This window comes from Amia ocellicauda, chromosome 1 (assembly GCF_036373705.1).
Source record: "Amia ocellicauda isolate fAmiCal2 chromosome 1, fAmiCal2.hap1, whole genome shotgun sequence".
In the NCBI taxonomy this organism is placed as follows: Eukaryota; Metazoa; Chordata; class Actinopteri; order Amiiformes; family Amiidae; genus Amia; species Amia ocellicauda.
The window spans coordinates 3,407,662-3,435,075 of NC_089850.1; the positions used below are offsets into that span (position 1 = coordinate 3,407,662).

Here is a 27,414-nt window from a genome sequence, read left to right on the forward strand (position 1 = left end):
TGTATTGAGCGGAAGTTGCACGGGGGTCGCTCTCTGTGCCGGACAGGCAGTACTAGATGATCACTGCACAGCGGAGCACACGAACGCAGCAGTATTTTACAGTTTCTCTTGTGCCATTGAAACAATTACAGCGGATAACTTAAAAAAAAAATTAGATCCGAGCCAATTCCGAAGAGATGTTGATGTCCACGTGGAGTTTTCTTAAGCGTCACAAAAGGAAATTTGTATTTGCTGGGGCTTTAGTTGGAGGTATTGGTCTTGTTTTCTTTACATTTGTGTTCAAGTCATTCAGGTTTGCTTCTTCTCTTGCAGCGTGAAAATGATCGAGGTTAAAGGTTAAATGAAGCCTAGGCTTGTTTGATTTTTAATGCCACTGTCAGTCTGACGATATACAGTTCACATGTCGTGCTGAATAACAATACAACATGTATTGTTATTTATATGTATAATCTGTTCAAATGTAAACTATGAGCTTTAACCGTTTTTTTGTTTTTTTGCAATGATGGCACTTTAAAAATGAAGTATTGTATTGCCTTCATTATATGCATGTTTTCTGAGATGTCAGTAATGATTGATAATCACACCCATTGCCTTACCGACAGGAAATTAAATCTATGAACTTGCAAATCGGATGTGTATTACTTTCATTGCCTATTCTCTTTCTTTTCGAAGGGGTTTACCTTCTGGGTAAATATGCACAGAGAAAAATTAGAGAAATCCAGGAGCGTGAAGCTGCAGAGTACATTGCGCAAGCGCGACGTCAGTATCACTTCGAAAGTAACCAAAGAACCTGTAACATGACAGGTAACGTCAAGGCATCATCCTTTTAAATATCCCATGCTTTCCTGCAGTAAACAACTGTTCTTTAAAGTATATTGTAATTCTGCAGTTTATTCTACACTGGGATTAAAAATGAATTAGGATTTGGATGTGAATACTGAAATCTAGGTTTACTTCTTAAATCAGTGCATGAGAAGTAGCCTATTCTATTATTTTTCATAACCGTATCTCAATACTGTGCTGCCTGTTTTGTTTTGGCAGTGTTATCAATGCTCCCCACTTTAAGAGATGCTATAATTCAACACCTCAATTCAGAGAGCCTCACAACCTTGCTGAAGACCAAGTGAGTGGGATTATCATTTTTGATGCGTTGAAAATTAAGTTTGTTAGGCTAAGCATTGGTTTTCTGTGATCACGGACTTGCTAATCAAATACAATCTTCTTATTTTCCTCTTCTAGGCCAGCAAATAAATTGGAGATCTGGAAGGATCTAAAGATAATCAGTAAGTTTATTAGTCAATGTTTCTGCCTTGTACATCCAAGCTTCTTGCTCTATATTTAAGGTTTTTTTTCCTCTATCTTTCAGGTATAATTTATTTCTCATTACATATTCAATTAGATTAATTTAATTTAAATTAAAATCTTGCACTAGTTTCCACCAAACCTTAATTTTTAAACGTTTGGTTTGTTTCAGCTCCTTATATTTAAACACCAGATGATTGTTGTATTACTGCTATTTTGTGTTTCCAGGTTTCACTAGAAGCATAGTCGCTGTGTACAGTACCTGCATGTTGGTGGTTCTTCTCCGTATCCAGCTCAACATCATTGGGGGCTACATATACCTTGATAACTCAATCAGCAAGAATGGACTGGTATGTGTTCAATGTGTGCAATACTAAATATTGAGCCAATTGTAAGAAGCTGTCTAATTTAAAGCATCTTTCCTTTCCAGGCCCCCCTGGCTCCTCCAGATGTTCAGCAGCAGTATCTCTCTAGCATTCAACACCTGTTAGGAGATGGTGAGCTAATAACTTTTTTTTATGAAAAAACAAACTGTACACCTTAATTTTCTCCCATAATCAGCTTTTAGTTACATCTCATCGGGGGTATGAATCAGTGTAGAAGCTACTATGTGTAAAGTCCTGTACTGTTTGAGTATGATCGTAGTTTCTTATCCTCATGTTTGTATACGAAAACATATTTTTTTGTTCCCTTAATATTTTCAAAGCATGTATAATATGTATTTTATTTTTTGTACCCGTTTCCTTGAAGGGCTGAATGAACTGATTACTGTTGTGAAGCAAGCTGTACAAGAAGTGCTAGGAGGGTATGTCTGTCTAAATCCCTTACTAACACACAGGGGGAGGAGCAGATCAATTTGCTTATAAATTGGCCTACTCCTGATCAGATTGAGTTCTCAGGGCTAAATTTGTTATTCAAGATAAGTATTTAATATGCAATTTTGTTTCATAGCCAGCAGAAAGTTAAGGCTGCTCTAATTACCCTTAGGCGAGATCCGAGACATGTCTGCCTTTCCTGAATGTATTGGTGGGCTTTGCAATGGGTAAATAGCACTTGGGACAAGCAGAGATGCCCATCCGTTAATAAATCCCATTCAGATCCTAAGAGCAAATGGGGATTTGAGGTATTTGTTCCATTGAGTTTTTATCACCTTGTATGTGGATGAAAATTCCCAAGTAATCTACACTTTACTAATCTTTATTTTTCTAGAACTAAGCTTTAACATAAGTATCTGTACACTTCTCTAAAATTAGAGAACGAATGAACAATGTCCTCATCTCGGCTTGTATTAACATATAATATATATATATATATATATATATATATATTAAAATGAACTTTATTAAAATTATGCCAGTCATTTTCAATAGTACTTGGCATTTTTCCTTATGATTATACATTCTCTCAGCCTTAAGTGTTCAGTATTAAGTTATTTAAGTTATTTGTTAGTTCTGCTACTCAAATGCAGTCTGAGTGAGATTACAGCATAATTATTTGACATGAGGATAGGACGGGGAGCTAACCAGAAGTAGTGCCTTCACCCTCTGCAAAAGTGGAAATACAATTGGCTTTAGTTCTATCACAGATAAGGCATTGAAGGCACTTTCTGTAGGTCGCTTCAATTAAGGTTATGTGTTTCTGTGCCTGTGTTTTATTTGGTTTTCCTTCCAGGGTTTCTCTGAAAAGGAACCTGTCTCTGCAGGAGCTAGAGCAGCATTTTAACCAGATCAGAACACGGATCGAGCAGGGCAACGGAACCGCACAGAAGCGACCCCTGTCCTGGTACATGATGCCAGATGAGGAGAACACATTGGCTGCACAGGTAGAGTGTTTCGCAAGCTGATTAGAGATGTCTGTCACCTGCATAATCCTAAATCTCCCGCCAGCAGCGTTCTGTTGCTCCAGATAAACAATGCAATTGACCTTAAAGGGGAACTAGCACGGTTCCTTTTATGTGTCTGTTTTGCAATTATTGTATTATATGTAATGGCATTTTTTCAGTTCGATTCTGTCATATAAGTAAACGCTTTAAAATTGAAAACACACAATTTTCTTACATGATTTAAGAAATGTAGTTTTAATTTAAAATCGGTTTAATTGATTTCATTTCTTGGTCTTGCATTTTGTGTTTGGGTCTTGCATTTGTGACTCCTTGCTATCCAAAATTGTTCTCTATCTATATGTTGTCATTAAATAAGTTTTAATTTATTATTAATATAATCAACTTTGCATTAATTGTTCAAATGTATGGATGCACTTTCAATTAAACTAAATGAGGAGACTGTTGTCCCATTAAGCATATTTCTGGTTTAATTTTAGATTTATTAAGAGAATTTAGTAAAATCTCTTGCCAGAACAAATTGTGTGTATACACGTGCATGTTGCGCATTCTGAAATTGGTAACTCAAATTTGCATATCTCAAGGCATTACTTATTTAACTTTTGATTAAACATATTTATGACGTCCTTGCCTGTGTACATAAAGATATAACTCATGGAAAATAAACAACAATAAACCCAAATACAAAATAAATATATCAATTTCTTGTTTTGGTAATGCCAATTCCAATTGCAAGTTATAGATGTAAACATTCAACTGTAGCATCTAATTATTAGCCAGGCTACTACTTGTAAATTCTACTACCATAAAATATGTTTGTAAGACATTATATTTGGGTATTCAGAAAACTGTTGACATCAAATACTTTTTGGAGTCTAACCTTTCAGTTATCAAGTCCCAGTTTTGTTGTTTTTACCACATTGACAGTACTGTTATTACACAATAACATTGAATAACGATGTGCAATATATTTTCAGGCTTGTGGCCTAACTGAGAAGGATGTTGCAACAATAAAGCTATTAAATGAAACCAGAGACATGTTGGAAAGGTGAGTGCGCTACATTGTGTTATTTAAAATCGCCTCATTAGTTTAGCCAAATATGTGTAATTCTGTTTAAATATAATATTTCCTGATAGATTCTGCAATGCTTGCAACATTTGCATTTTATAATAATAATAAATAAAAACATCTTGGCTACATGTCATTAGGATTATTCATTCAAATATCTACCTTGAATTTTTGAGTATTATAGCTTCCAAAAGGGTCACTTTTGGATTAGTGTTGCTGTTTTCTGCTCAGAAATAAGGATGTTAAACAGATAGAAAAATTCCAGATATGTTTGACTACCTTAAAGTGTGTAGTAAGGACTTTAAACCGTAGGCACTGTGAATTAAACTTTGAGAGATGTTTTTTTAAATTCGTACAAAAGCAAATTGTAAGAACTTTTTCCCTCTCCTACCTCTGGTTCCCCAGCCCAGACTTCAGTACTGTTCTGAATTCCTGTCTAAGTCGAGGCTTCAGTCGCCTTCTGGACAATATGGCAGAGTTTTTCAGGTCACCACAGGGAGACCCTCCACAAGCCTGCACAGCAGACAGGTCAGACTCAAGTCTAGGGCTGTGTCCAAATCACACACTTGCTCCCTCGTTCCCTTCCCTTGCAGGGCAGAAGTACTATAGTCGCCACCTTAAGGGGTGTCCCAATACCTTAGGGAACGAGTGAAGGGAGCCAAATCAAGCTATTTGTGCCCTTCAATGCTCCCTTCGGTGGAGTGTACAAAACGGTACACTTAAGCGGAAGTGTTTTAGCGCTGAAGAGCCAGAACTCTTTGCGTTAAAGGTGGCGACAAGTCAATTGGGAAAATATGGCAGCAGCTGGGGCATATAAATGTAATGCAAATATAGCTAGCTAGACAGTTGTAGATATTGTTAAAGTATTTATCAAGGAAATTATAATGCATAGATAATATACAATTATTCTATAATCATGATTTAAATATATGATTAGAAAGAGTACAGCAAAAACGTTTTGGCACCTATCAATTAAATTACTGAAGTAGTATACTGTTCTCTTATCACCTCCTAGTTTTTTTTTTTTCACATTATTATTATCCTCATCATCATTAATATTATATCTTGTACAGATACTAATTGCTGAAATCCTTGAAAAAGTTATTTGGAAGAGGAACAGTGCAAATGCCATAGCAGTCTCCATTCTTTAAAATTACAATCTGGCAACAAAAGACTGCGTAGGTACTTTCTCTGTCAAAGGCAAAGGCACTGAATGCTGATGGTGAAGTGTGTCCCGTTTAACGCTTTTAGCTTTGCCCTACACCCTACTCCCTACACCCTCGCTCTCTCAGGTGCACACTGTCAGACATCAGCACAAAGTCAAGCGAAGTATACTCTTGTCAAAGAGTATAGGGAGCAAGTGTGCAATTTTGGACACAGCCTAGAAATGGTGTCCAGTCACCTCACAAATTATAATGCTTCTTCAAAGTGTTGTGTAAATCAAAGGAACATTTTTTAATTTAAATACAATTTAAAGGAATCAAAAATTCAGGTTGTAACACCACAAAATGTGAAAAATTCGAAGGAGGATGTATACTTCCTGTAAACACTAATTATATATAAAAAAGTATTATATATTACTGCTGTTTGTTTATGCATTGATTTAAACAAATATAATGTATATCTGAAAATTGCTAAATACAAAGGGCTGGATTGACCCACTTCCTAATAACAAACTACAAACCTGTACATCATAGTGGTTACATTTATGATTAGAAGAGAGTGTCATCTTACTAAAAATGAGTACAATTTTGTAGATTTCTATTAGCGAGTGGGTCAAAGTTTTGATTTAATCCGGCCCAATGTCCTGAAATACTTGCAAATTGCTTTTTCATAGCCGGAGAACACTGGCCTTTAATAGTAATGATGATGATGATGATATGTTCTGTTGCAATTATTATACTAAAATATGGAATTGGTCTTTTCATTGAATATATACACCAAACCTTGCTTTTTGCAGTAGAATGTTACATTTAGGAAAGAAATCGCTGTCCACCCCTAGGTTTACTTCTCTTTATATTTAGCAAGTGTACGTAATGCAAAAATAATCTATGCAAATCTACACCTGAAAATAATTGGACCACATTTACCATTTTCAGGTATTTTTATGCTCACAGCTTATGTCTTTCACAGTCTGTCTCAGGTCAGCCTTCCACTAGCCAAAATCATCCCCATTGTAAATGGACAGATACACTCTATATGCAGTGAAGTACCAAGCCACTTTGTCCAGGTAAGAGATCTGTAAGAATATATTAAGGGCTTAATATCTTTGCTCAGCTTTGTATACCATTTAATTAACAGAATTCAGATGTGTCCATGTTAAGACTGAGATTTAACATCATAGACTTGCTGTTTTTTTTTTTTTTTGTTCTTGCTTGCCTTAGAATGTACCCTACACTATAGAAACTTGTTCTTGAATGCATCCCTTCAAACTTTTAAGTACATTGTGGACCTCCAACTAGGAACACTCGCTCTGTATCTGTTGTATTCTCAATAATCAGAAATCAAATGCTAGAAAATCATGCAAGAGTTCCAGGTTCTGGTGAAAAGGAACACCAAGCAAAAGGCAATGTTTAAATTACACTAAATCTATAAAGGACATAAAGATTGTTCAGATTTAATAACCTGACAGTTAAAGCAAAAGAATGGTTTTTGATTTGGTTTCATGGTTTCGATTTATATTTTTTATATATATATATATATATATATATATATATATATATATATATATATATATATATATATATATAATGTACATAATATATTTGTTTGCTTGGGATTAGGTAAACATTTGTAAATTACTTGTGCTCGGTTTAATTAAATAGTCTTATCAATTCTATAGTAATTTTAAATTGTAATTTTACTGCTGTGCTCTAAGTATAAATTATTGTAATATAAAATACCCTTCAAGTTTTTTTTGCTGGAAAGAAATAATCAGCAACTTGAATAATTCTCTCTTGAAAGCGAAACTCCACAGGCCAAAGTGTACAATATATGTATTGGTACCATAGATCAGAGGTTCCCAAACTGTGGTCAGCGAGGGGGTGCTAGGGGGTCCATGGCAAAATATTTAGTTGATCAATTATGTACAGGCCCATCCATCTCATTAGTTGAACTCTTCTTTGAATCTGAACTGGTCAGCTAATAATAAAGAATCTATGTTCTCCATTTTTCCTTTTATTAAAGGTGGGGTATCCTCATGTTTGACTTTTTACAGAATTCACTGTTAAAGTACTGCTGGTAGGTCAAAACAACTGTCAACTTTGTAGGTTTTATATGTTTTAACCCTATGTTTAGGTTTGTACCCTAAGTGTATAAAAAAACAAAAAACACATCTGAAGTTGACCCCTCTGTGAAAAGTCCAGCTCACTCGAAGCTGCAGCTAATGTATGCGTGACGTCACACCAGGTATAGCTCACCATCTCTTTTGCTGCATTAGTGCTAATGAAAACCTGTTCCCAAAAAATAATAACACTGATACCATGCTAAATAAGCGTATCATATATGGTTGCATCCAGGTACGTACCTGCGTCTCTGCATTATTAAGGCCCTAATAAACTTACAGTGAAGAGACAAGCTATTTCGTACAGAATCTCATGTGGGGAGATGCACCTCTCTGTGATGTGATGTGCTGCTCTGTAGGGTTGCCACCTGGCCCCACAATCCCAGGACATTGATATTAATTATTACATTTAAATAAAATAACATGTTAATTATCAACAAACAAGTCATTGTGATGATACAGTTCAACATCCTGCCTCTGAACAGCTGAGCAATGTTACAGATTGGGAGAGTAATTGCATGTTATGGCAATTTAATAAAGTAATTTACTTTTTGTTAATACTAGTAGTGCTAATACTAATAGTGCACTGGGATTACAGCAGCGCCCCACCACCTATTAATAAAATAAAATAAAAAGATGTGTATGTTATCCTGCTCTCCTGTATCTGACGTCGGGGACTGTCGGAGTGAATTGCCATCCACCTCAACACTTTCACATGAAACATCCAACCCAGTAACATTGCTTTCACTGTCATCTGCCATTGAACCCCAGTTGTTTATATCCGTGAAATACCTGGGGTGATGTCATGCACTCTCGCTCTTCCGGGTACAGGAATCATAGTTTTTTTTTTTGTAACAGTCTAACAAATTAGCTTTTTTCCATCTTGTAAGCAAGTGATGTGAATGAAACTTTCAGGACATATTTAGAAAGTATAGGTACAACTTTTAATGTAAAAAAAAAAAAAAAGATACCCCACCTTTAACATAGTATAATGAGGCAGTTGCAGCATTTTTTTTGTAGGTGGGGGTCCTCAGCCAGAATCTGGTTGGCAAAGGGGGTCCTTGGGCAGAAAAAGTTTGGGAACCCTTGCCATAGATGACCTTAAACCTTCACTGTATTTGAGGTCATGTTGCCTTCTGTTTTTAGGATCTCTTATTGATCGACCAGGTGAAGGAATTTGCTGCAAATGTCTATGAAGCTTTCAGCTCACCTCATGAACTGCAGAAATAAACCACGGCAAGGATCTGGAACACTACGACAGTTGGAGACAATACAGGCAGTTACATTCCTGACAAAACTACACTATATCTCCGCATGACATTTTTAGTTTAATAATAATAATAATAATAATAATAATAATCTGTCTCTGGAATGAAAATTGTATATTCTTTGCCTGTGGAGAGGCAAAGGATTTCTGAAAGTCTTCACTGCCAATCACAGCCTCTTTCTTGGGAGATGATGTCATAGTTCATGATGCCTTCAGCATTGTATCCACCAAACCACCATTCCTGTGTGGGCGAGGCAAATACGAAGGCTGCTTTAAATGTAAGCAGGTGCTCCAGATTCCGGATGACTTGAAGATTTCCCCATCGGGTGTCCTGCAGCCCACGTGACCCTTCTGACATTTGCGGAAAGGGCTACACTTGGAAGATGGCATCAAAGTATGTTATACAATAAGATCTCGAAGAACTGGCTCTGTGGTAACAGTGTAAATGGAGACACAGTTTTCTGTGTTTGTTTTCTCAGTTATGTATGGTTTCATGAATGCGTTCCCCACATCTTTATTTCCTAAAGCACCAAATCTGCTGCAGCACAGGCCATTAGGAGAAGCATGGATCTCCCACAGGAGTCCGCCAACCTCCCTCTCAACCTGAAACTTTTAACCCAGGAATGAAGTATTTCGGACACGCCTTCAGTTGTCCATGCGCAGATCTCTGGTCATGTTCCACAAGGAGTAGAATACCTAATTTTCTTCATAACTCTCCAGTGAGCTATTTTGACAGCTGTCTTACAGTATTAGAAAATGTAAGAATTTCCCTAGAAATTAATATTGAAATCCTTTCAATACCTGTCTAATACTTGTGGATGTCTCTTTACCTCAAACTACAGCAGGAATAATTGTGAACAAACGTGCCTCTGGCCCCTTTTCAAATAAATTCACTTCTCTCCACAAGGCTACATTTTACAAGATGATTCAGAGGTACTGTGCACTGACAAATGTATTGTGGATGTTGTAAAACCAGCTCTCCAGGATTACAACCTAAGCTAATGTTCATTGTCTCTTGTCACTTATTGTACACACTAGGTGCACAAATTCTTATTAATCACTATGTGTGATAGATATCTATCTATCTTTTGGTAAATGCATAATTTAGTTATTTTATAAATTTCAGTTTTCTGTTTAATGGGAGATTTTACAGTAACTTTAATAAGTATTTGTAAATCTCTTGTGCATAGGCTTATTAGAGTTATTTTATGATGGTTGTAAAACTGTAGAGTATTCCCCTTTCCAGTCACATACGCAGGTTAAACATGTTTTTTGACTTATGTGAGCCTACATTCTTTGGAACTAATTTAATAACCCTAATATTTAATGTAAATTAAAAACTTAATTGACAACCATCTTGATTACCAAAAGCTTGTTTTTGGTTTCCCTGTTTTTTATTGTTAAATTATTAAAATTAGACATTCTCTCTAATGTTTAATTACATTGGTCTTTTGTTGGTGTGGGGTTCAATACAAAGCAATTCAGACTTGTACTGTTTTGGATTAATTACTTTTGGGTCTTTTAATTCAACTTTATGCAGGTACTCTACATTACATTACATTACATTACCTTTGTATTGAAATATGCAGTTGTCTCAAGATTCATGGGACATATTTACACCTCATCACAAGTTTACCACCCTTGAAGAATTAGGTCATATCAGACCTGAAAACAAATATATAATGACAACTGAATGTTCTTTCTTCAATTATTTGATAGCTTAATTTTTAACAGTTTCCAGAAGTCTAAGTGTAAAACCAGTCCTTAGGTTGGTCATTATGCTGTTCCAGTAAGTCTGAGGGTCCAGGCCCAGAAACAAGGCATCTGACTGTAAGAAAGTTGAGGCAGTATCACCAGCAGCCCTTCTTGTGTCAGCGGCTTCCACTTCAACGGCTGGGAGTAACCAAGTAATCCCACCTTAAGAAAAACAACGATATTATAAAAAAAAAAAAAAAAAAAAAACACCTATGCAAAAGCCTTCACATTTCTTATTTTCTTATGCATGAGCTTGATGAGGACTTAATGTGTGGAAATAATTTTAATTATTGTCAGGATCTTCAAATGATGAAATATTCTCATAGGCAATTTTAAATGGAAATACGCACCTCTCATTTTGAAGACTATCTAAACTCAGTCATTGGGAATACTGAAAGCATCGTAGGACCTAACCTCTAGCACAGAATCAGTAATGGGTTAGATAAGAATAATCTTTGTTCACATTGCCTTCAAATTATTATTGAAAAATAATATATTTTCCTTAAGGGCTGTATAAGTAGACTGGTTGTGCCCAGTGCTAGAGTGGAAAATGTCATGCTTTTGGTCCTTTAAAGAATAGCAAGTTATATATAGAATAGAAAGCCTCTGAAATGATGGGCACATGTTTACAATTGCCTCCCTGAATGCAAATGCTTGCAAAACGTATTAAACAATTTAGAGTATTGTAAGCAAAGGTATTTTGTGTGTCTGGATATATTACAATGATTGTTTTTTATTACAGTGAGGGAAAAAAAGTATTTGATCCCCTGCTGATTTTGTACGTTTGCCCACTGACAAAGAAATGATCAGTCTATAATTTTAATGGTAGGTGTATTTTAACAGTGAGAGACAGAATAACAACAAAAAAATCCATAAAAACGCATTTCAAAAAAGTTATAAATTGATTTGCATGTTAATGAGTGAAATAAGTATTTGACCCCTTCGACTTAGTACTTGGTGGCAAAACCCTTGTTGGCAATCACAGAGGTCAGACGTTTCTTGTAGTTGGCCACCAGGTTTGCACACATCTCAGGAGGGATTTTGTCGCACTCCTCTTTCCATCTTGCAGATGGAAAAACTTGAACTTGTTGTCTGACTTATTTATCTTACTTAGTTTGGCAAACTTGTTTTTTTACTGGAAGCTATGCAATGGATGTGCACAGACACACATACACTTGAGATTGAACAGATCTTGCAGCCTGAAGAGGAAATATACCATTTTTGAAGAGCAAGATTTCCTTGCATGTGCTGAGGTGAATGATAACCACTGGCAAATCAATAGTTTCACCAGCTCTCTTACCTGTGTCTCCTTGGTTACAGAAGGATCACTGAGGACAACATTTCCTGTGTTTGGCCACTGTAAGAAAACTGCATAGATGGCTTTCTCCTGCGGATTTGCTGTGTACCTGTCAATCACATAAGATAAAAAGAATCAATATTCTTTTAAAATCTTCAGGGTTGTAGAGATTTGGATTGTAAAACCATGAAAGAATGGCCTTTCCTCTCTCTCTTACCTGGTAAATTAAGTTGCCATTACAGGAGACTAGTTAGCGAATATTGTAAAGAATACTGTGCCCAGTATATTTAAATTGATTGGTGACATCTTATTGTCCCTATCACACTTGGGATCAATAAACCTGAAAATTTCCCTTTCTCTTGCTTGCATACTCTCTTGCTTAATTTCAACTTTTAGCTGTTTTTGAAAAATCCCTATCATAATTGTATTACGAACTGATATTCTTATCCATTTTACTGTCTAAAAAGCAGGCTTACCACACCCCTGGGGTGACAGAGTCATTCTGGATCCTCCATGGAGTAGAGTTGTAGATTGCCTCCCCATTTACACTCAACCACTGGCCCATCTGCCTTAAACGTTCCTCGAAAATGGGTGTAATTTGGCCATCATGGGTCGGCCCCACGTTCATTAGCAAGTTGCCTCCACAGGAGACTGTTTCTACCAGTGTCTGGGGAACACAAAATAACTAGTCACTTTAAGGTGCAAATTTAGTCCTGGACAGACTGGGACCTTGTTAGTTAAACCCATTATTACATTACATTATTTTCATTTAGCAGATGCTCTTATCCAGGGCAACTTACATTTGTACCCATTTATACAGCTGGGCATTTTACTGGAGCAATCTAACTGAAGTACCTTGCTCAAGGGTACAACAGCACTGCCCCGACCAGGATTTCAACCCACAACCTTCCAGTCATGAGTCATGAGTCCAGAGCCCTAACCACTACTCCACAATGCTGCCTAATGCAAAAAATTGTCCAGTCACCCACTACAGCATTTGAAACTGGATTATATATTTGTCCAGTTGATTTCAATTAGCTAGGGTCCTAGTCTCAAAACCAACAACCTATTAAATTCACCTTGAAAACTCATATGACTTGCTGTAAACAAACATGTAAACGGATATTCGAAAAGGGGAAGGGAGGACAAAACCTGAACCAGCTGCTCGATGGTAAGGTAGTCCTTAAGGTCTGCATTTCTTCTGTAGCCCCATGACTTCTGGTCAATGGTCATGCAGTTCTCCCACTTGTGTTTGAGAAGGTGACCCGGGTTGTATCGGTCGGTGCAGGTGTAGTAGCCGCCGTGTTTGCAAATGCAGCCAGAGCCCCAGCGATCATTTGTAACCACCGTCTTACGAACTGGGCTGCAATTGTCATTAATGGCAATTTTAATTCAAAAAGACCGATTTCAAAGATGCCTCCCAAAACCCAATCCTTGGGACACACTCTGATTTTCACACCAACTGAGCTCTCAATTACTTCATTGAACTAAATTAGTTTATTTTTTCTGTTCTTTACAATTTTTGACATAACTTGAAATCTTTAGTTTTTAAAGAAATTAAAACAATTGAAAACAAAGCTTAATTAATCAGATTATAAAATCAAGTATGGATTTATTTAAATAATTCATGAAAAAATCTAGAGGGCACACTGCATTGAAGATTGAGTTTGGCTTCCTTTTGCCACCGTGTGTTTAATATAAAAAGCCATTAAATACGAAGCAACTTTGCTTCCTTCCACACCTTGCATTCATACCCAACAAGCCTACTTCTCTACCCTGTCCCATAGAGAAAAGCAGTACCTGTCATTGTAAAGCCAAGCCAGGAAACCAGTGCTGTTCCAGTAGCTTTCAGGGGCGTTGCCGTCGCCGTCAGACCACAGAACCTCCGGCTGATACTGGTTCACTATCTCGTACAGCTCGGGCAAGGACTTGGCCAGGGGGAACTTGTTGGTAGTGAAGTTATTGGCAGCGTCCTCTAGGAAGAGTGGGTGGAACCACTCAAAGAGGGAGTGGTACAGCCCCAGCCGCAGGTCCTTGTGCCCCCGCACGGCACTGGCGATCTCCTTCACCAGGTCCCTCTTAGGCCCCACATCCACCGCATTCCAGTTCCACGAGTAATTCGAGCCCCAGAGTGTGTACCCTACAAGATCACATACACAGCAGATCACGCCTAAAACAGTAAGGACTCAGTGCTGCCTCGATATTTATTATTTTTTGTGTGTGGGAAGTCAAATATTGTAACTTTTACAAAGAGCTTGTATCGGTAGTATTCTAAATTTAAAAAATGTAATGCTGTCTAACAGAACTGGAACTTGAGTCAAGTGCTACTTGAAATGGAGTAAATAATACACCTTCAAAAATAGTACAACGGGGTCGACTTGTTGGATCTGTGGTTTCAAATGCATGGCACAGAACCTTTTTTTTTACAACGGTCTTACCTTACAAATCGTAAAGTTTACCGTTACATTTCTGTCCACTGCCATGTTGAATATTACAGTCAATCAGATGTGACTGTCCTTATTGGTTGATTCAGGCCTCGGGTATCTGAGTTTGGCTATGCATTTCAGCATGCAACAACAACTTATACAAGTTAAATACAGCTTTGGAGTATAATCAGAAAGATCTTGTTATTTTGGAAAAAATTATTCTTGATCGCTCTACATTCTGAAACATCCCATTGCAATATTGAATCTTGATTAAAAGGCAGGACAAATTAGCAAAATAGGTTTGCTGGCCTTTCTCTGTAATGGAAAAAGATCAACCTTACCTTCGTGGTGCTTAGTGGTGAGGACAACATATTTTGCTCCAGATGCAGCAAAGATGTCTGCCCACTTTTTGGCATCAAAGAATTCTGCAGTGAACTCTGGAGCAAAGTCTTGGTACTGGAAATTAGGAGGGTAATTGTTCTTCATGAAAACAACATAGGGCTTCCATTGTTGCTTCTGCCAGTGCCACCTGAAGTGGGTAAAGGTACCTAGGTGCATGAGTATCTGATAACTTGACAGCTGATGTTCACTAACAACAGGGCCAGTGAGTTACACTGAAGGCTAGACCAAATCAAAACTGCAAATTACAAACATGTACCCTGTTGCATTTTGATATATAAGAAGTAGAAAGTAGCCTCTTACAATAAAACAGGATATAGGTTTGTACATTGCAATTGGCCAGTATGTTTGGTTTAGCCCAAAGTTTATTACCTGAAAACTAAAACAGAAAGGAAGAGGATTAAATCATCAACAAATCTGTGCAGGCTCACAGAGAATGGACATCTTATGTTAGGTTATGTTCATCAAAGAGAAATGACACAAAAACAACATGTGGAAGTGTATTTAAGGTACTATTTTAGAGAAAAGAATATGAAACACACATGAGAGTATATTATAATACATTTAAACATATATACAATGATACGGAAAATCCAGATTTATATGTGTATGCCTGAGTTGTTTGGATAATGTATTAATTAGATTCAGATAACAGTGCACTTCAGCCACTACTACACATACAAAACTAGGAATGGTTCCCAATGAATCAAGGAGAATGGCCCACAGAACATCTCTAGGGTTTCTGGTATGAATTATAATTATAATTATCAGGGAGAGCCAGAAGCCAGTTTATCTTGCTGAACATGTTTCAGCCTTTAAAGCTTGGGTGCATGCATACACCCAATTACATGCATTGTGCACCTGTTTTTTTAATATTTGCTCTTTTGTCATATTATTTTGATATAGTGTATATCTTATGAAAGACTACATATCTGTCAATATATTTCAACGTGTTTATAATCAATTCTAGAAATGCTTTAATATTACATTGTATATTTAAAATATACACTTCTCAATTATGCTGCTAAATTACATCAGGTATCCTACAACAAAAACATTATTTTCTATAATTGTATAGCCTATAATTATAATTATTATTGTTGTTGTTAAAATCAGACTTTGTTTACATACCAAAACCATTCACTGCCAAAGCTGGGAACAGAGAATACCCCCCAGTGCACAAAGATCCCGAATTTGGCTTGGTCGAACCAGGCTGGTAGAGGTCTGGAGTCGAGCGACTCCCAGGTGGGCTGGTATTGACAGCTGCCGCAGCCAACAAGGAAAACCACAGCTGCCGCAAGAAGACTCAAATTGATGAAAAACATATTTCCTTACTTCTAGTTCATCGCAAACTATCAAATTAATGTATTGACATCAGACTGTAAAAGCGGTATTGCTTGCTCTTCCTGCTTCCCATGTTATCATGTGACCAGTGTCAAGCTACGATGTTATAGTAGTCGCGTTCTTGTAGCGCAGATTTCCGCAGATCTGCAGAATCCCACTGATCTCATTGGTGGAACCACGCAGATCTGTGCAGAACTATGGACCAATGTTCTCCGTTTAAGCATCATATGGGGGATCTATGCAAACAGAAAATTATAAGATTTGAGCACCAGGGGGCGATACGACATCAAGAATCTTGCAATAAAGTCACTCTTATTCAATGACTACTTACAATTTTGTGTACATTTTACTTTTCTAAAGGTGCTATTAAACTACTACACATTCACACTCGATTTGAAAAATGCGAATGATTATTTACTTATTTACATTCACTGAATGTCTAATCTATCAAGGCGATTTTTATTCTCCAAAAGTGATTTATGACTTTAATTCAAAATGTCAAATTGTTAAAATGTGTCATGACTAGTGATTTCATGTGTATGTCAGAAAAGGTCAGAACATCTGAGATTTCGGGAATATAAGAAAATATCAGAGTGCACCAGAAGTAATTTCAGTCAGTGAAAGTCATGGCTTACACACATTGTTATTCGGGAGAAAGTTAAGTTGACAAAGACACTATCTTGTATCAATTAATGTAAAATGCATAGATTATAATTCTAAAGCCTTTGTTCGGTATTGTCTTATGGAATAGGCAGACCATGGCAAATATCCATGTATCCAAATACAGTGTGGTACACCAAAACCACAGTTAGGGTTTATTCACACAAAACAATAACATAAACACAAATAACTACAACTACACTCAAAAGTTAAAGAAAGCATACTCACACAATGTTAAGCTGTTAAGTGTTCATTTTCTAGAAACAGCATTTTTAAAACAGCTTCAAAATGATATTCCAAAAGCAGCCTTTTTCTGTGCACTTTGTTTTATTTTCTCTTCATACTCTTCCACACTGTTACAGGGAATGACATACACCAATACTAGATGTTTTGTCAGGTGCCTGTTTATTTTAGGTTGACACAATGTTCATAGTCTGGCTCAGATAGCAAAGGATTGTACACTAAGAGGGTTCACATACAAATAAAAGTATTTTAACCAACAATAGACACCACACAGGACTTCCCACCAATCTAAAACCAAACACTTCCTTATATAGGAACCCAACCCAACAAGCTGAGAAGTTGTGCCCTGATGCACTACCCTTCCCGTACTGTACCAAGCACCTTACCACATACTATACACTGAACAAAGATATAAACGCACCATTATAGTTCATATGAGGAAATCAGGCAATTTAAAATACATTCATTAGGCCCTGATCTATGGATTTCAAGTCTCAAGTTTTGAGGGAATGTACAAGTGGCATGCCGACTGCAGTAACTTGAGATATCTGTGTTGAGTGACAAAACTGCACATTTTAGAGTGGCCTTTTATTGTCCCCAGCACAAAGTGCACCTGTGTAATAATCATGCTGTTTAATCAGCTTCTTGATATGCCACACCTGTCAGGTGGATGGATTATCTCGGCAAAGGTGAAATGCTCACTAACAGGGATGTAAACAAATTTGTGCACAACATTTTAGAGAATTCAGTTTTTTGTGCATATGGAAAATGTCTGGGATCTTTCATTTCAGCTCGTAAAACAAGGAACCAATACTTTACATGTTGCATTTTATTTTGGTTTAGTATATTTAATCCCTGCCCAGCGACCCTAACCCTGACATTGGACGGTCAGCGCTGAAAGCTCCGAAGCCTCCAGTTCGAACCCGGCTTCCGTCCCCGGGCCTTCGCGCAACAGCTGCGGGATGCCTGCCACCGCTGGCTCAAGCCGGACGAGCACTCCGCCATGGAAGTTGCCGACCTGGTGGCCCTGGAGCAGTTCCTCTGCCGTCTCCCACGTCCCTCCGCAGAGTGGGTGCAAGCCCACCAACCCGAAGACCTGGAGGAGGCCACCAGGCTGGCGGAGAACCACCTCGCTGCCCAGGACGATGCCACCTTCCGACACCCGACGGCGGGCACCATCCCTCCCGTTCCCAAGACCCTCTCTGACCCGAATCCCCCAGAAACCCCAGCTCCTAAACCTCTCTCTCCCCGACCCGCTTTCCCTTCTCTCCTTGCCTGTCCCAAAAATAAACCTGTCACCTTAGCCCCTCCTTTTTTCTCTCTCTCCAGGTAGTGTGCGGTCACCTGGAACAGCCACGGTGATGTGCCGGCGTCACAGGCAGCCTGGATATAGCCCGGCCGAGCGCCCCCTGGTGAAAACTGATTGCTCCACAGTTTGTGCTGCTCGCCCCTCCGCTCACCCCGGTTCAGCAAAAGACTTCACGGTACCGGTAAGAATTGGGGGACGTGAATTCAAGGCCCTCCTGGACTCCGGCTGTAGCAAAAGGCTGGTCCAGGATGGCCTGGCTCCCAGGGGCACCGGCAGGCAAGGCACTAAAGTAGCTATAAGGTGTATTCACGGGGACATACACTGGTACCCCACGGCCCAGGTGAATATGATGATTGGTGGGGAAACTTATAAGATGAACGTGGGGCTCGCCCCTCGTTTGCCATTCCTGTTGGTCCTAGGGCGGGATTGGTCTGAATTTCTGTCCAATATTAAAGATCCTAGGCTCTCGTTGTCTGATTTGGCTGGGGCACGATTGGGACATGGCTCTGGGGGCCGATCACCCTTAGTGGCTGCCGGCGATGAGCGGGGCGGGGACAGCCTTCCCTCCAACTCCAGTCATGCAGCAGCCGACAGCACTCTGTCGGACCCGTGGGAGGGAACGAGTTCTGGGACTCGCCAGCTCTCTCCTTCCTCCACCAGGAGGGCTGACACCTCTGGCGCAGCTCCGGATCCTGTCTTCTCCCGGGTTTCTCGATTTCGCTCTGGATCAGTCCCGGGATGATGCCCTGGGTCGGTTATATGACCAGGTCGCAGTTGTCGACGGTCGCACAGTGAATACTCGGAGAGCGCGCTCGTATCCCCAGTTCCATATTGATAAATACTTGTTGTATAGAGTAACCAAAAATCGAGGGGGGGACCCGGTCACAAAACAATTGCTGGTACCGCGTTCGCACAGGCGCTTTGTGTTTCTCTCTGCACACAAAGTACCTATGGCGGGTCACCTTGGTCGTGACAAGACCTTAAGCCGCATAACGGACCAGTTCTTCTGGCCAGGCATCAAAAAGGAGGTAGAAAGGTGGTGTGCTGCCTGTCCAGAGTGCCAGAAGATCCGCTGGTACCGCTGCCTCTCATGGAGATACCATTTGAGTGCATTGGGATGGATTTGATCGGTCCATTAGAGAAAAGCTCCGCGGGGTATCGATTTGTGCTGGTCGTAGTGGATTATGCCACTTGGTACCCGGAGGCGATTCCTCTACAGACAATGTCAGCGACTAGGATCGCAGAGGAGCTGTTTAAGGTCTTCACTCGGGTGGGGATCCCAAAGGAAATCCTGACAGATCAGGGCACTCCTGGTTACAATCGTTCACCCCGGGGGACAAGGTATTGGTGTTACTCCTAACTTCAACATCTAAGCTGCTGGCTAAGTGGCAGGGACTCTTTGTGGTCACACGCCGCTTAGGGGATGTCGATTATGAGGTGTGTCGCCCGGATCGTCGGAGAGAAAAGCAGATATACCACCTCAACATGCTGAAGAAGTGGCAAGAGGAAGATGCATTGTGTGCTCCCAGTTCCTCCCAAAATACAGAGTCTGAGCCCGCTGTTTCTGAGGTTCGCATTGAACCCAATTTAACAAACACCCAAAAACAGCAGGTTCGCTGTTTATTGCGCCGCTTCCAGCATGTCTTTTCTCACCGACCCAGGCTCACACCTCTCATTGAACACCACATCCACACGGCACTGGATACCTGCTTGCGTGTCAAACCCTATCGCACCCCCTATTACAAAAAGCAGGGAGATGTTGGAGCTGGGAGTTATTGAAAAGTCACAGTCGGAGTGGTGTAGCCCTATAGTCTTGGTGCCAAAGCCTGACGGCAGCACTAGATTCTGCGTTGATTATAGGGAGCTCAATGCAGTGTCTAGGTTTGATGCCTATCTGATGCCCCATGTGGATGAGTTGCTGGACCGGCTGGGCGCTGCTCACTTTTTCACGACACTGGACTTGACCAAGGGATACTGGCAGATCCCCCTCAGTCCAGCGTCCCGAGAGAAAACCGCTTTCTCCACTCCTCTGGGTTTATACCAGTTCTGCACTATGCCTTTCGGGCTGCACGGAGCCCCGGCCACTTTCCAATGGCTGATGGACTGTGTGCTCCAACCCCACCAACAATATGCCTCTGCGTACTTGGACAATGTGGTGATTTTCAGCAAGGACTGGAATAGCCACCTCGTCCAGGTCGCAGCTGTGCTCCAATCCCTTCAGCAGGTGGGGCTCATGGTAAACCTGGGCAAGTGCGCAGTTGGGAGGAGGGAGACCAAGTATCTGGGGTACCTCTTAGGGTGGGTGCAGGTACGGCCAGTCGTTGACAAGGTAAATGCTATCGCCTCCTGTCCGCCCCCTAAGTCCAAAAAGGAAGTTCGGCAGTTTTTGTGGTTTGCCGGGTATTATAGTCGGTTTCTGCCGGACTTTGCCACCCTGGTTTACCCCCTGACCGAACTGACACGAAAAGGTGCTCCAGATACGGTCCAGTGGATGGAGCAGTGCCAGGTGGCTTTCCAGGTGATTAAGGACCGCCTCTGCCAACAACCTGTGTTGAAATGCCCTGACTTTTCTCTCCCCTTTATCCTACAGACAGACGCCTTGGAAGTTGGAGTGGGCGCGGTCCTTTCCCAGAGTGTCGGAGATCAGAAACATCCGATCATTTATTTGAGTAAAAAATTATCGCCTCAGGAGCGTAAGTATAGCATGATCGAAAAGGAGTGTCTCGCTATCAAGTGGGCTGTAGAGACACTCCGCTACTACCTCCTGGGGCGCCCCTTCACCCTGGAGACAGACCATGCCCCTCTGCAGTGGCTATACCGAATGAGGGACTCCAACCACCGCATCACCCACTGGTAACTCGCCCTTCAACTTCCGAGTGCATCACCACCCCGGCCCTCAGCATCTCAATGCAGACTTCCTCCGGCCCTTTCCCTCCCCTTCCCCTGTCCCTTCCTCTTCTCTCTCCCGGCCCGCCTGTTGGGCAGTCCTTTTCTAGGGGGGGTGGGTGACAGGCCGCTGTCTGTCATGGCACGGCTGCTGCTGACATCCACTGATGAGGTGCTCATGTACCACAGCTGTGTTGTCTGCTTCCTCGCAAACAGGCTGCGGACTCACGGCTGTGGGCAATGAGCACCGAGGCGATTGTGACGTCAGCGTCAGCTGTGCCTTCTCTATTTAATCCCTCTCCTTCCCCGACGGAGGCAGCTACCCGCCGAGAAGGAGGACTGACTCTCCTAACCCTGACTGCCCGGAACACCCTCTTTTGTGTGGACGTTTTTGCTTTGCTTGTTTTACCCCCTTGTGTTTTGTCCCTTATAAACCCCAATAAAGCCCAGACACCACCGGAACCCGAGACTCTCTCTCTCCCTCCGTGTGTCCATCTTTTATAATTTCCTATCTTCCTTGACCCACCCCACCCCCCCTCATTTTTGCATTAAGTGACCACTAGTCATAAGCATAGATCAAATGCTTTTCTCTTTTTTGGTAGATTTCCTTTCAACAGTTTGTTCCAAATGCACTCCATCCCATTTTCACTTTTCTTTAGATTTGTTTCCATAAGATTTCCATCTGTTCTGATTTGTTGTCCAAGGTAGACATAACTGTTGACTTCCTCATGTATCCGTTGATCTAAATTTTTTTTTTTAACAAAGCTGTTAATCAATACTTTGGTCTTATTAAAGTTCATTTTAAATCCTATCCCTTCAATTTGAACACTATGAATGTATGAACAATATTCAGATGATGCCCTGTGACCAACTGGAAAACCATGAGTTATTTGATCTGATGACAATATAATATCACAGTATAAGTGGAAAAGGTTTCATGGAAAAGAAGTAAAGCATGGAAGTTATTACCCTAATTTAGCCATTTACAAAAATCATCCACATCAGGTGGAAATCTATCAATCTCTGCCATCCTAAACTGGAGATAGACTTGTGTTGTGAAATGTATGAAATGCAACATCACATGACACGTCCCTTTCTGATGGTGTCAGCTAAACAGATGAGACCATGGAAAGAAGAAACAAAATATATTATCATGAATTAGTAAGTATATAATAAGTACTACAAGTTTATATGTCATATATATGAAATATCAAATGTCCTTCCTTTTACTATATTAGGTTGTTTGCAATGTGTATGATTTTGAGACAACCGTAAGTCACCATGGGTAAAGAACTTCACTAATTAAATAAGAAGAAGAAGAGGAGGATACATCCAAATACAGATTAATGCAGCCAGCTCTTTTGAACTCACAAAGATAAATCCCATTTTATGTGATACCCAACAATCACATCAGAGTAATAAGAAACATGAACTTTTTTTCATTTCCTCAGACTCCACATAGTAGCATGTTTATCATCACCCTGTTTCCTGCAGTCTGCAGTAGCAGTTTAACAACTACATACACCTCTCTCACCTAAATAGGAATCCAAGGGGAGGACATTTCAGCAAACATTCCCAAAACTCCAATATTCCACACATTTCAGACATAAAGGTGTAACACTCCTGCACTACTGCACCTATGCTGGTCTTTAGGGGGCATTGTAAATGTAAATGTTAATAGGAACACGAACAGATGTTTCATTTGTTTGTTTATCTAACACTGAATTACTTGAGTTGACCACAGAAAACAAATGTCTAAGTAAACTGCAACATTGTTTGGGAAATAGAATTAGAATCAGGTAGAACTGGTTAGAATTATTTTCCTATATAGATGAATACATTTCCAAAATAATTTCCTACAGTGAGTGGGATTTCCATTGAAGTGGATCTAAAGTCATTCGGTCATGAAAATCCTTCAGTAGTCAACAACGTGTGAAATGAGCTCATTAAGGCTCTGTTATGCTGTGGGGGGCATTTCCCTGGCATGATTTGGGTCCACTTGTCCACTTAGAGGGAAGGGGTACTGGAAATCATTACAAAGTTATTCTGAGTGATCACCTTTATCCTATGGTGAAATATTTCTATCCTGATGGTAGTGGTCACTTCCAGGATGACAATGCCCCCCCCACTCACTGAATGGTTTGATGAGTATGAAAATGATGTGAATCATATGCTATGGCCTTTGCAGTCACCAGATCTCAACCCAATTGAACACCTATGGGAGATTTTGGATCGACGTGTTAGACAGCGCTCTCCACCACCATCATCAAAACACCAAATGAGGGAATATCTTAATATCCCTCCAGTAGAGTTCCAGAGACTCGTAGAATCTCGTGGTGGTCCAACACCTTACTGAGACACTTTATTTTGTTTTTCCTTTAATTTGTCACCCATCTGTATATACAGTGGCTCTCAAAAGTATTTCTTGGACTTTTCCACATTTCATTGTGTAACAACATGAAATCAGAATGAATTTAATCATGAGTTGATGCCACAACACAGAACATTTCCATAATGTCAAAGTGAAAAATATAATCTGCAAATTGTTCTAAATTAATTACAAATACAGAACAGAAAATAATTGAATGCATAAGTAATCACCCCCTTTCCTATGACACACCTGATTGAGCTGTGGTGTAACCAATTGTCTTTAGAAGTCATGTAATCAGTCCACCTCTGTGTAATTAAGGTGTGTCAAATTATTTCAGGTTAAATACACCTGTCTCTGGGAGGTCCCACAGTTGGTTAGTACAATTCCTAAAAAAACTACATCATTAAGACGAAGGAACATTAACTGCAAATCCAGAGTAAGGCTCTTCAAAAGTCAGGGAGGCCACCAAGAGGCCTATAGCAACTCTAAAGGAGATAGTCTTCCACGGCTGAGCTGGGAGACACTGTGCATACTGCAACAATAGTGCTTCACAACAGTGGCCTTTATGGGAGAGTGGCAAAACAAAAGCCATTTTTGAAAAAATCTCACATCAAATCTCTGCTAGAGGTTGCCAGAAGGCACGTGGGAGACTCTGAGACCAAGTGGAGGAAGATTCTATGGTCTGATGAGACCAAAATACAGCTTTTTGGCCTCAACGCTAAGCATTACGTTTGGCGCAAGCCTAACACCGCACATCATCCTGTGAACGCCATACCTACCGTGAAGCATGGTGGTGGCAGCATCATGCTATGGGGATGCTTCCCTTTGTATAGAGGGCAAAATGGATGCAGCAAAGTACAGAGGAATCCTGGAAGAAAACCTGCTGAAGTCTGCAAGAGACCTGGGACCTGGGAGAACATTAATCTTCCAGCAGGACAATGACCCCAAACATACAGCCAAAGCAACACTGGAGTGGCTTAAAAACAAAAAGGTCAATGTCCTGGAGTAGCCCAGTCAAAGTCCAGACCTCAATCCAATTGAGAATATGTGGAAAGAGTTGAAAATTGCTGGTCACCAAAGGTCCCCATTCAACTTGATGGAGCTTGAGCAATGTTGCAAAGAAGAATTCTTTTGGGCAAAAATTGCTGTGTCCAGATGTGCAAAGCTGGTATAGACTTATCCTCATAGACTCATGGCTGTAATTGCTGCCAAAGGTGCCTATACCAAATATTGACTGAAGGGGATGATTACTTATAGTGAGGGAAAAAAGTATTTGATCCCCTGCTGATTTTGTATGTTTGCCCACTGACAAAGAAATGATCAGTCTATAATTTTAATGGTAGGTGTATTTTAACAGTGAGGGACAGAATAACAGCAAAACATTCCAGAAAAACGCATTTCAAAAAAAGTTATACATTGATTTGCATGTTAATGAGGGAAATAATTATTTGATCCCCTATCAAACAGAAAGATTTCTGGCTCCCAGGTATCTTTTATACAGGTAACGAGCTGAGATTAGGAGTACTCTCTTAAAGGGAGTGCTCCTAATCTGAGCTCGTTACCTGTATAAAAGACACCTGTCCACAGAAGCAATAAATCAATCAGATTCCAAACTCTCCACCATGGCAAAGACCAAAGAGCTGTGCAAGGATGTCAGGGACATGATTGTAGACCTACACAAGGCTGGAATGGGCTACAAGACCATCGCCAAGCAGCTTGGTGAGAAGGTGACAACAGTTGGTACGATTATTCGCAAATGGAAGAAACACAAAATAACTGTCAGTCTCCCTCGGTCTGGGGCTCCATGCAAGATCTCACCTCGTGGAGTTTCAATGATCATGAGAACGGTGAGGAATCAGCCCAGAACTACACGGGAGCATCTTGTTAATGATCTCAAGGCAGCTGGGACCATTGTCACCAAAAAATAATTGGTAACACACTACGCCGTGAAGGACTGAAATCCTGCAGCGCCCACAAGGTCCCCCTGCTCAAGAAAGCACATGTACAGGCCTGTCTGAAGTTTGCCAATGAACATCTGAATGATTCAGAGGAGAACTGGGTGAAAGTGTTGTGGTCAGATGAGACCAAAATCAAGCTCTTTGGCATCAACTCAACTCGCCGTGTTTGGAGGAGGAGGAATTGACCCCAAGAACACCATCCCCACCGTCAAACATGGAGGTGGAAACATTATGCTTTGGGGGTGTTTTTCTGCTAAGGGGACAGGACAACTGCACCGCATCAAAGGGACGATGGACGGGGCCATGTACCGTCAAATCTTGGGTGAGCCAGGGCATTGAAAATGGGTCGTGGATGGGTATTCCAGCATGACAATGACCCAAAACACACAGCCAAGGCAACAAAGGAGTGGCTCAAGAAGAAGCACATTAAGGTCCTGGAGTGGCCTAGCCAGTCTCCAGACCTTAATCCCATAGAAAATCTGTGGAGGGAGCTGAAAGTTCGAGTTGCCAAACGTCAGCCTCGAAACCTCGAAAGGAGACACAGGTAAGAGAGCTGGTGAAACTATTGATTTGCCAGTGGTTATCATTCACCTCAGCACATGCAAGGAAATCTTGCTCTTCAAAAATGGTATATTTCCTCTTCAGGCTGCAAGATCTGTTCAATCTCAAGTGTATGTGTGTCTGTGCACATCCATTGCATAGCTTCCAGTAAAAAAACAAGTTTGCCAAACTAAGTAAGATAAATAAGTCAGACAACAAGTTCAAGTTTTTCCATCTGCAAGATGGAAAGAGGAGTGGGACAAAATCCCTCCTGAGATGTGTGTAAACCTGGTGGCCAACTACAAGAAACGTCTGACCTCTGTGATTGCCAACAAGGGTTTTGCCACCAAGTACTAAGTCGAAGTGGTCAAATACTTATTTCCCTCATTAACATGCAAATCAATTTATAACTTTTTTGAAATGCGTTTTTTATTTATTTTTTTGTTGTTATTCTGTCTCTCACTGTTAAAATACACCTACCATTAAATTATAGACTGATCATTTCTTTGTCAGTGGGCAAATGTACAAAATCAGCAGGGGATCAAATACTTTTTTCCCTCACTGTAAGTATTCACAGCCTTTGCTCAATACTTTGTTGAAGCACCTTTGGCACCAATTACTGCCTCAAGTATTTCTGAGTATGATGCTACAAGCTTGGCACACCTATTTTTGGGCAGTTTCTCCCATTCTTCTTTGCAGGACCTCTCAAGCTCCATTAGGTTGGATGGGGAGCGTCGGTGCACAGCCATTTTCAGATCTCTCCAGAGATATTCAATCGGGTTCAAGTCTGGGCTCTGGCTGGGCCACTCAAGGACATTCACAGAGTTGTCCTGTAGCCACTCCTTTGTTATCTTGGCTGTGTGCTTAGGGTCATTGTCCTGTTGGAAGATGAACCTTCGCCCCAGTCTGAGGTCCAGAGTGCTCTGGAGCAGGTTTTCATCAAGGACGTCTCTGTACATTGCTGCATTCATCTTTCCCTCGATCCTGACTAGTCTCCCAGTTCCTGCCGCTGAAAAACATCCCCACAGCATGATGCTGCCACCACCATGCTTCACTGTAGGGATGGTATTGACCAGGTGATGAGCGGTGCCTGGTTTGCTCCAGACATGAGTTCAATCTTTGTTTCATCAGACCAGAGAATTTTGTTTCTCATGGTCTGAGAGTCCTTCAGGTGCCTTTTGGCAAACTCCAGGTGGGCTGTCATGTGCCTTTTACTGAGGAGTGGCTTCTGTCTGGCCACTCTACCATACAGACCTGATTGGTGGAGTGCTGCAGAGATGGTTGTTCCTCTGGAAGGTTCTCCTCTCTCCACAGAGACATGCTGGAGCTCTGTCAGAGTGACCATCGGGTTCTTGGTCACCTCCCTGACTAAGGACCTTCTCCCCCGATCACTCAGTTTGGCCAGGCGGCCAGCTCTAGGAAGAGTCCTGGTGGTTCCAAACTTCTTCCATTTACGGATGATGGA

General features: G+C 40.6%; 2 protein-coding genes across 3 annotated transcripts; one reads left to right on the forward strand and one right to left on the reverse strand.

The window, feature by feature from the left end:
- Nucleotides 1-42: 42 nt before the first annotated feature.
- pex3 (peroxisomal biogenesis factor 3) lies at nt 43-10,192 on the forward strand. 2 transcript variants are annotated; one of them, XM_066702954.1, is made up of 13 exons: nt 43-249; nt 673-804; nt 1,042-1,123; nt 1,240-1,283; nt 1,531-1,652; nt 1,733-1,799; nt 2,053-2,107; nt 2,974-3,124; nt 4,120-4,190; nt 4,617-4,739; nt 6,345-6,441; nt 7,398-7,451; nt 8,641-10,192. In XM_066702954.1, the coding sequence occupies exons 1-12, from the start codon at nt 177-179 to the stop codon at nt 7,416-7,418; spliced, it is 1,038 nt and encodes a 345-aa protein (XP_066559051.1). In that variant the 5' UTR covers nt 43-176; the 3' UTR covers nt 7,419-7,451; nt 8,641-10,192. The 2 variants fall into 2 exon arrangements, with proteins under 2 accessions (XP_066559051.1, XP_066559015.1); XM_066702918.1 differs by lacking the exon at nt 7,398-7,451.
- A 62-nt stretch (nt 10,193-10,254) lies between these two features.
- fuca2 (alpha-L-fucosidase 2) lies at nt 10,255-17,065 on the reverse strand. The gene is made up of 8 exons (XM_066702843.1): nt 16,871-17,065; nt 15,770-16,218; nt 14,581-14,768; nt 13,614-13,953; nt 12,966-13,176; nt 12,290-12,480; nt 11,817-11,922; nt 10,255-10,678 (listed from the first exon to the last, which is right to left on the reverse strand). Exons 2-8 carry the CDS (start codon nt 15,961-15,963, stop codon nt 10,538-10,540), a joined length of 1,371 nt encoding a protein of 456 aa, XP_066558940.1. The 5' UTR covers nt 15,964-16,218; nt 16,871-17,065; the 3' UTR covers nt 10,255-10,537.
- Nucleotides 17,066-27,414: the final 10,349 nt, after the last annotated feature.

What these genes read in the sequence shown, in the direction of transcription:
- pex3 (XM_066702918.1), top strand. Translation starts at nt 177, where the DNA reads ATGTTGATGTCCACGTGGAGTTTTCTTAAGCGTCACAAAAGGAAATTT. An exon ending in TGCTGGGGCTTTAGTTGGAG is followed by an intron (nt 250 to 672) that starts GTATTGGTCTTG and finishes TTCTTTTCGAAG; the next exon opens with GGGTTTACCTTCTGGGTAAA. An exon ending in GTACAAGAAGTGCTAGGAGG is followed by an intron (nt 2,108 to 2,973) that starts GTATGTCTGTCT and finishes TTTTCCTTCCAG; the next exon opens with GGTTTCTCTGAAAAGGAACC.
- fuca2 (XM_066702843.1), bottom strand. Translation starts at nt 15,963, where the DNA reads ATGTTTTTCATCAATTTGAGTCTTCTTGCGGCAGCTGTGGTTTTCCTT. An exon ending in TTTGGCAGTGAATGGTTTTG is followed by an intron (nt 14,769 to 15,769) that starts GTATGTAAACAA and finishes TACCCACTTCAG; the next exon opens with GTGGCACTGGCAGAAGCAAC. An exon ending in CCATCGAGCAGCTGGTTCAG is followed by an intron (nt 12,481 to 12,965) that starts GTTTTGTCCTCC and finishes TGTGTTCCCCAG; the next exon opens with ACACTGGTAGAAACAGTCTC.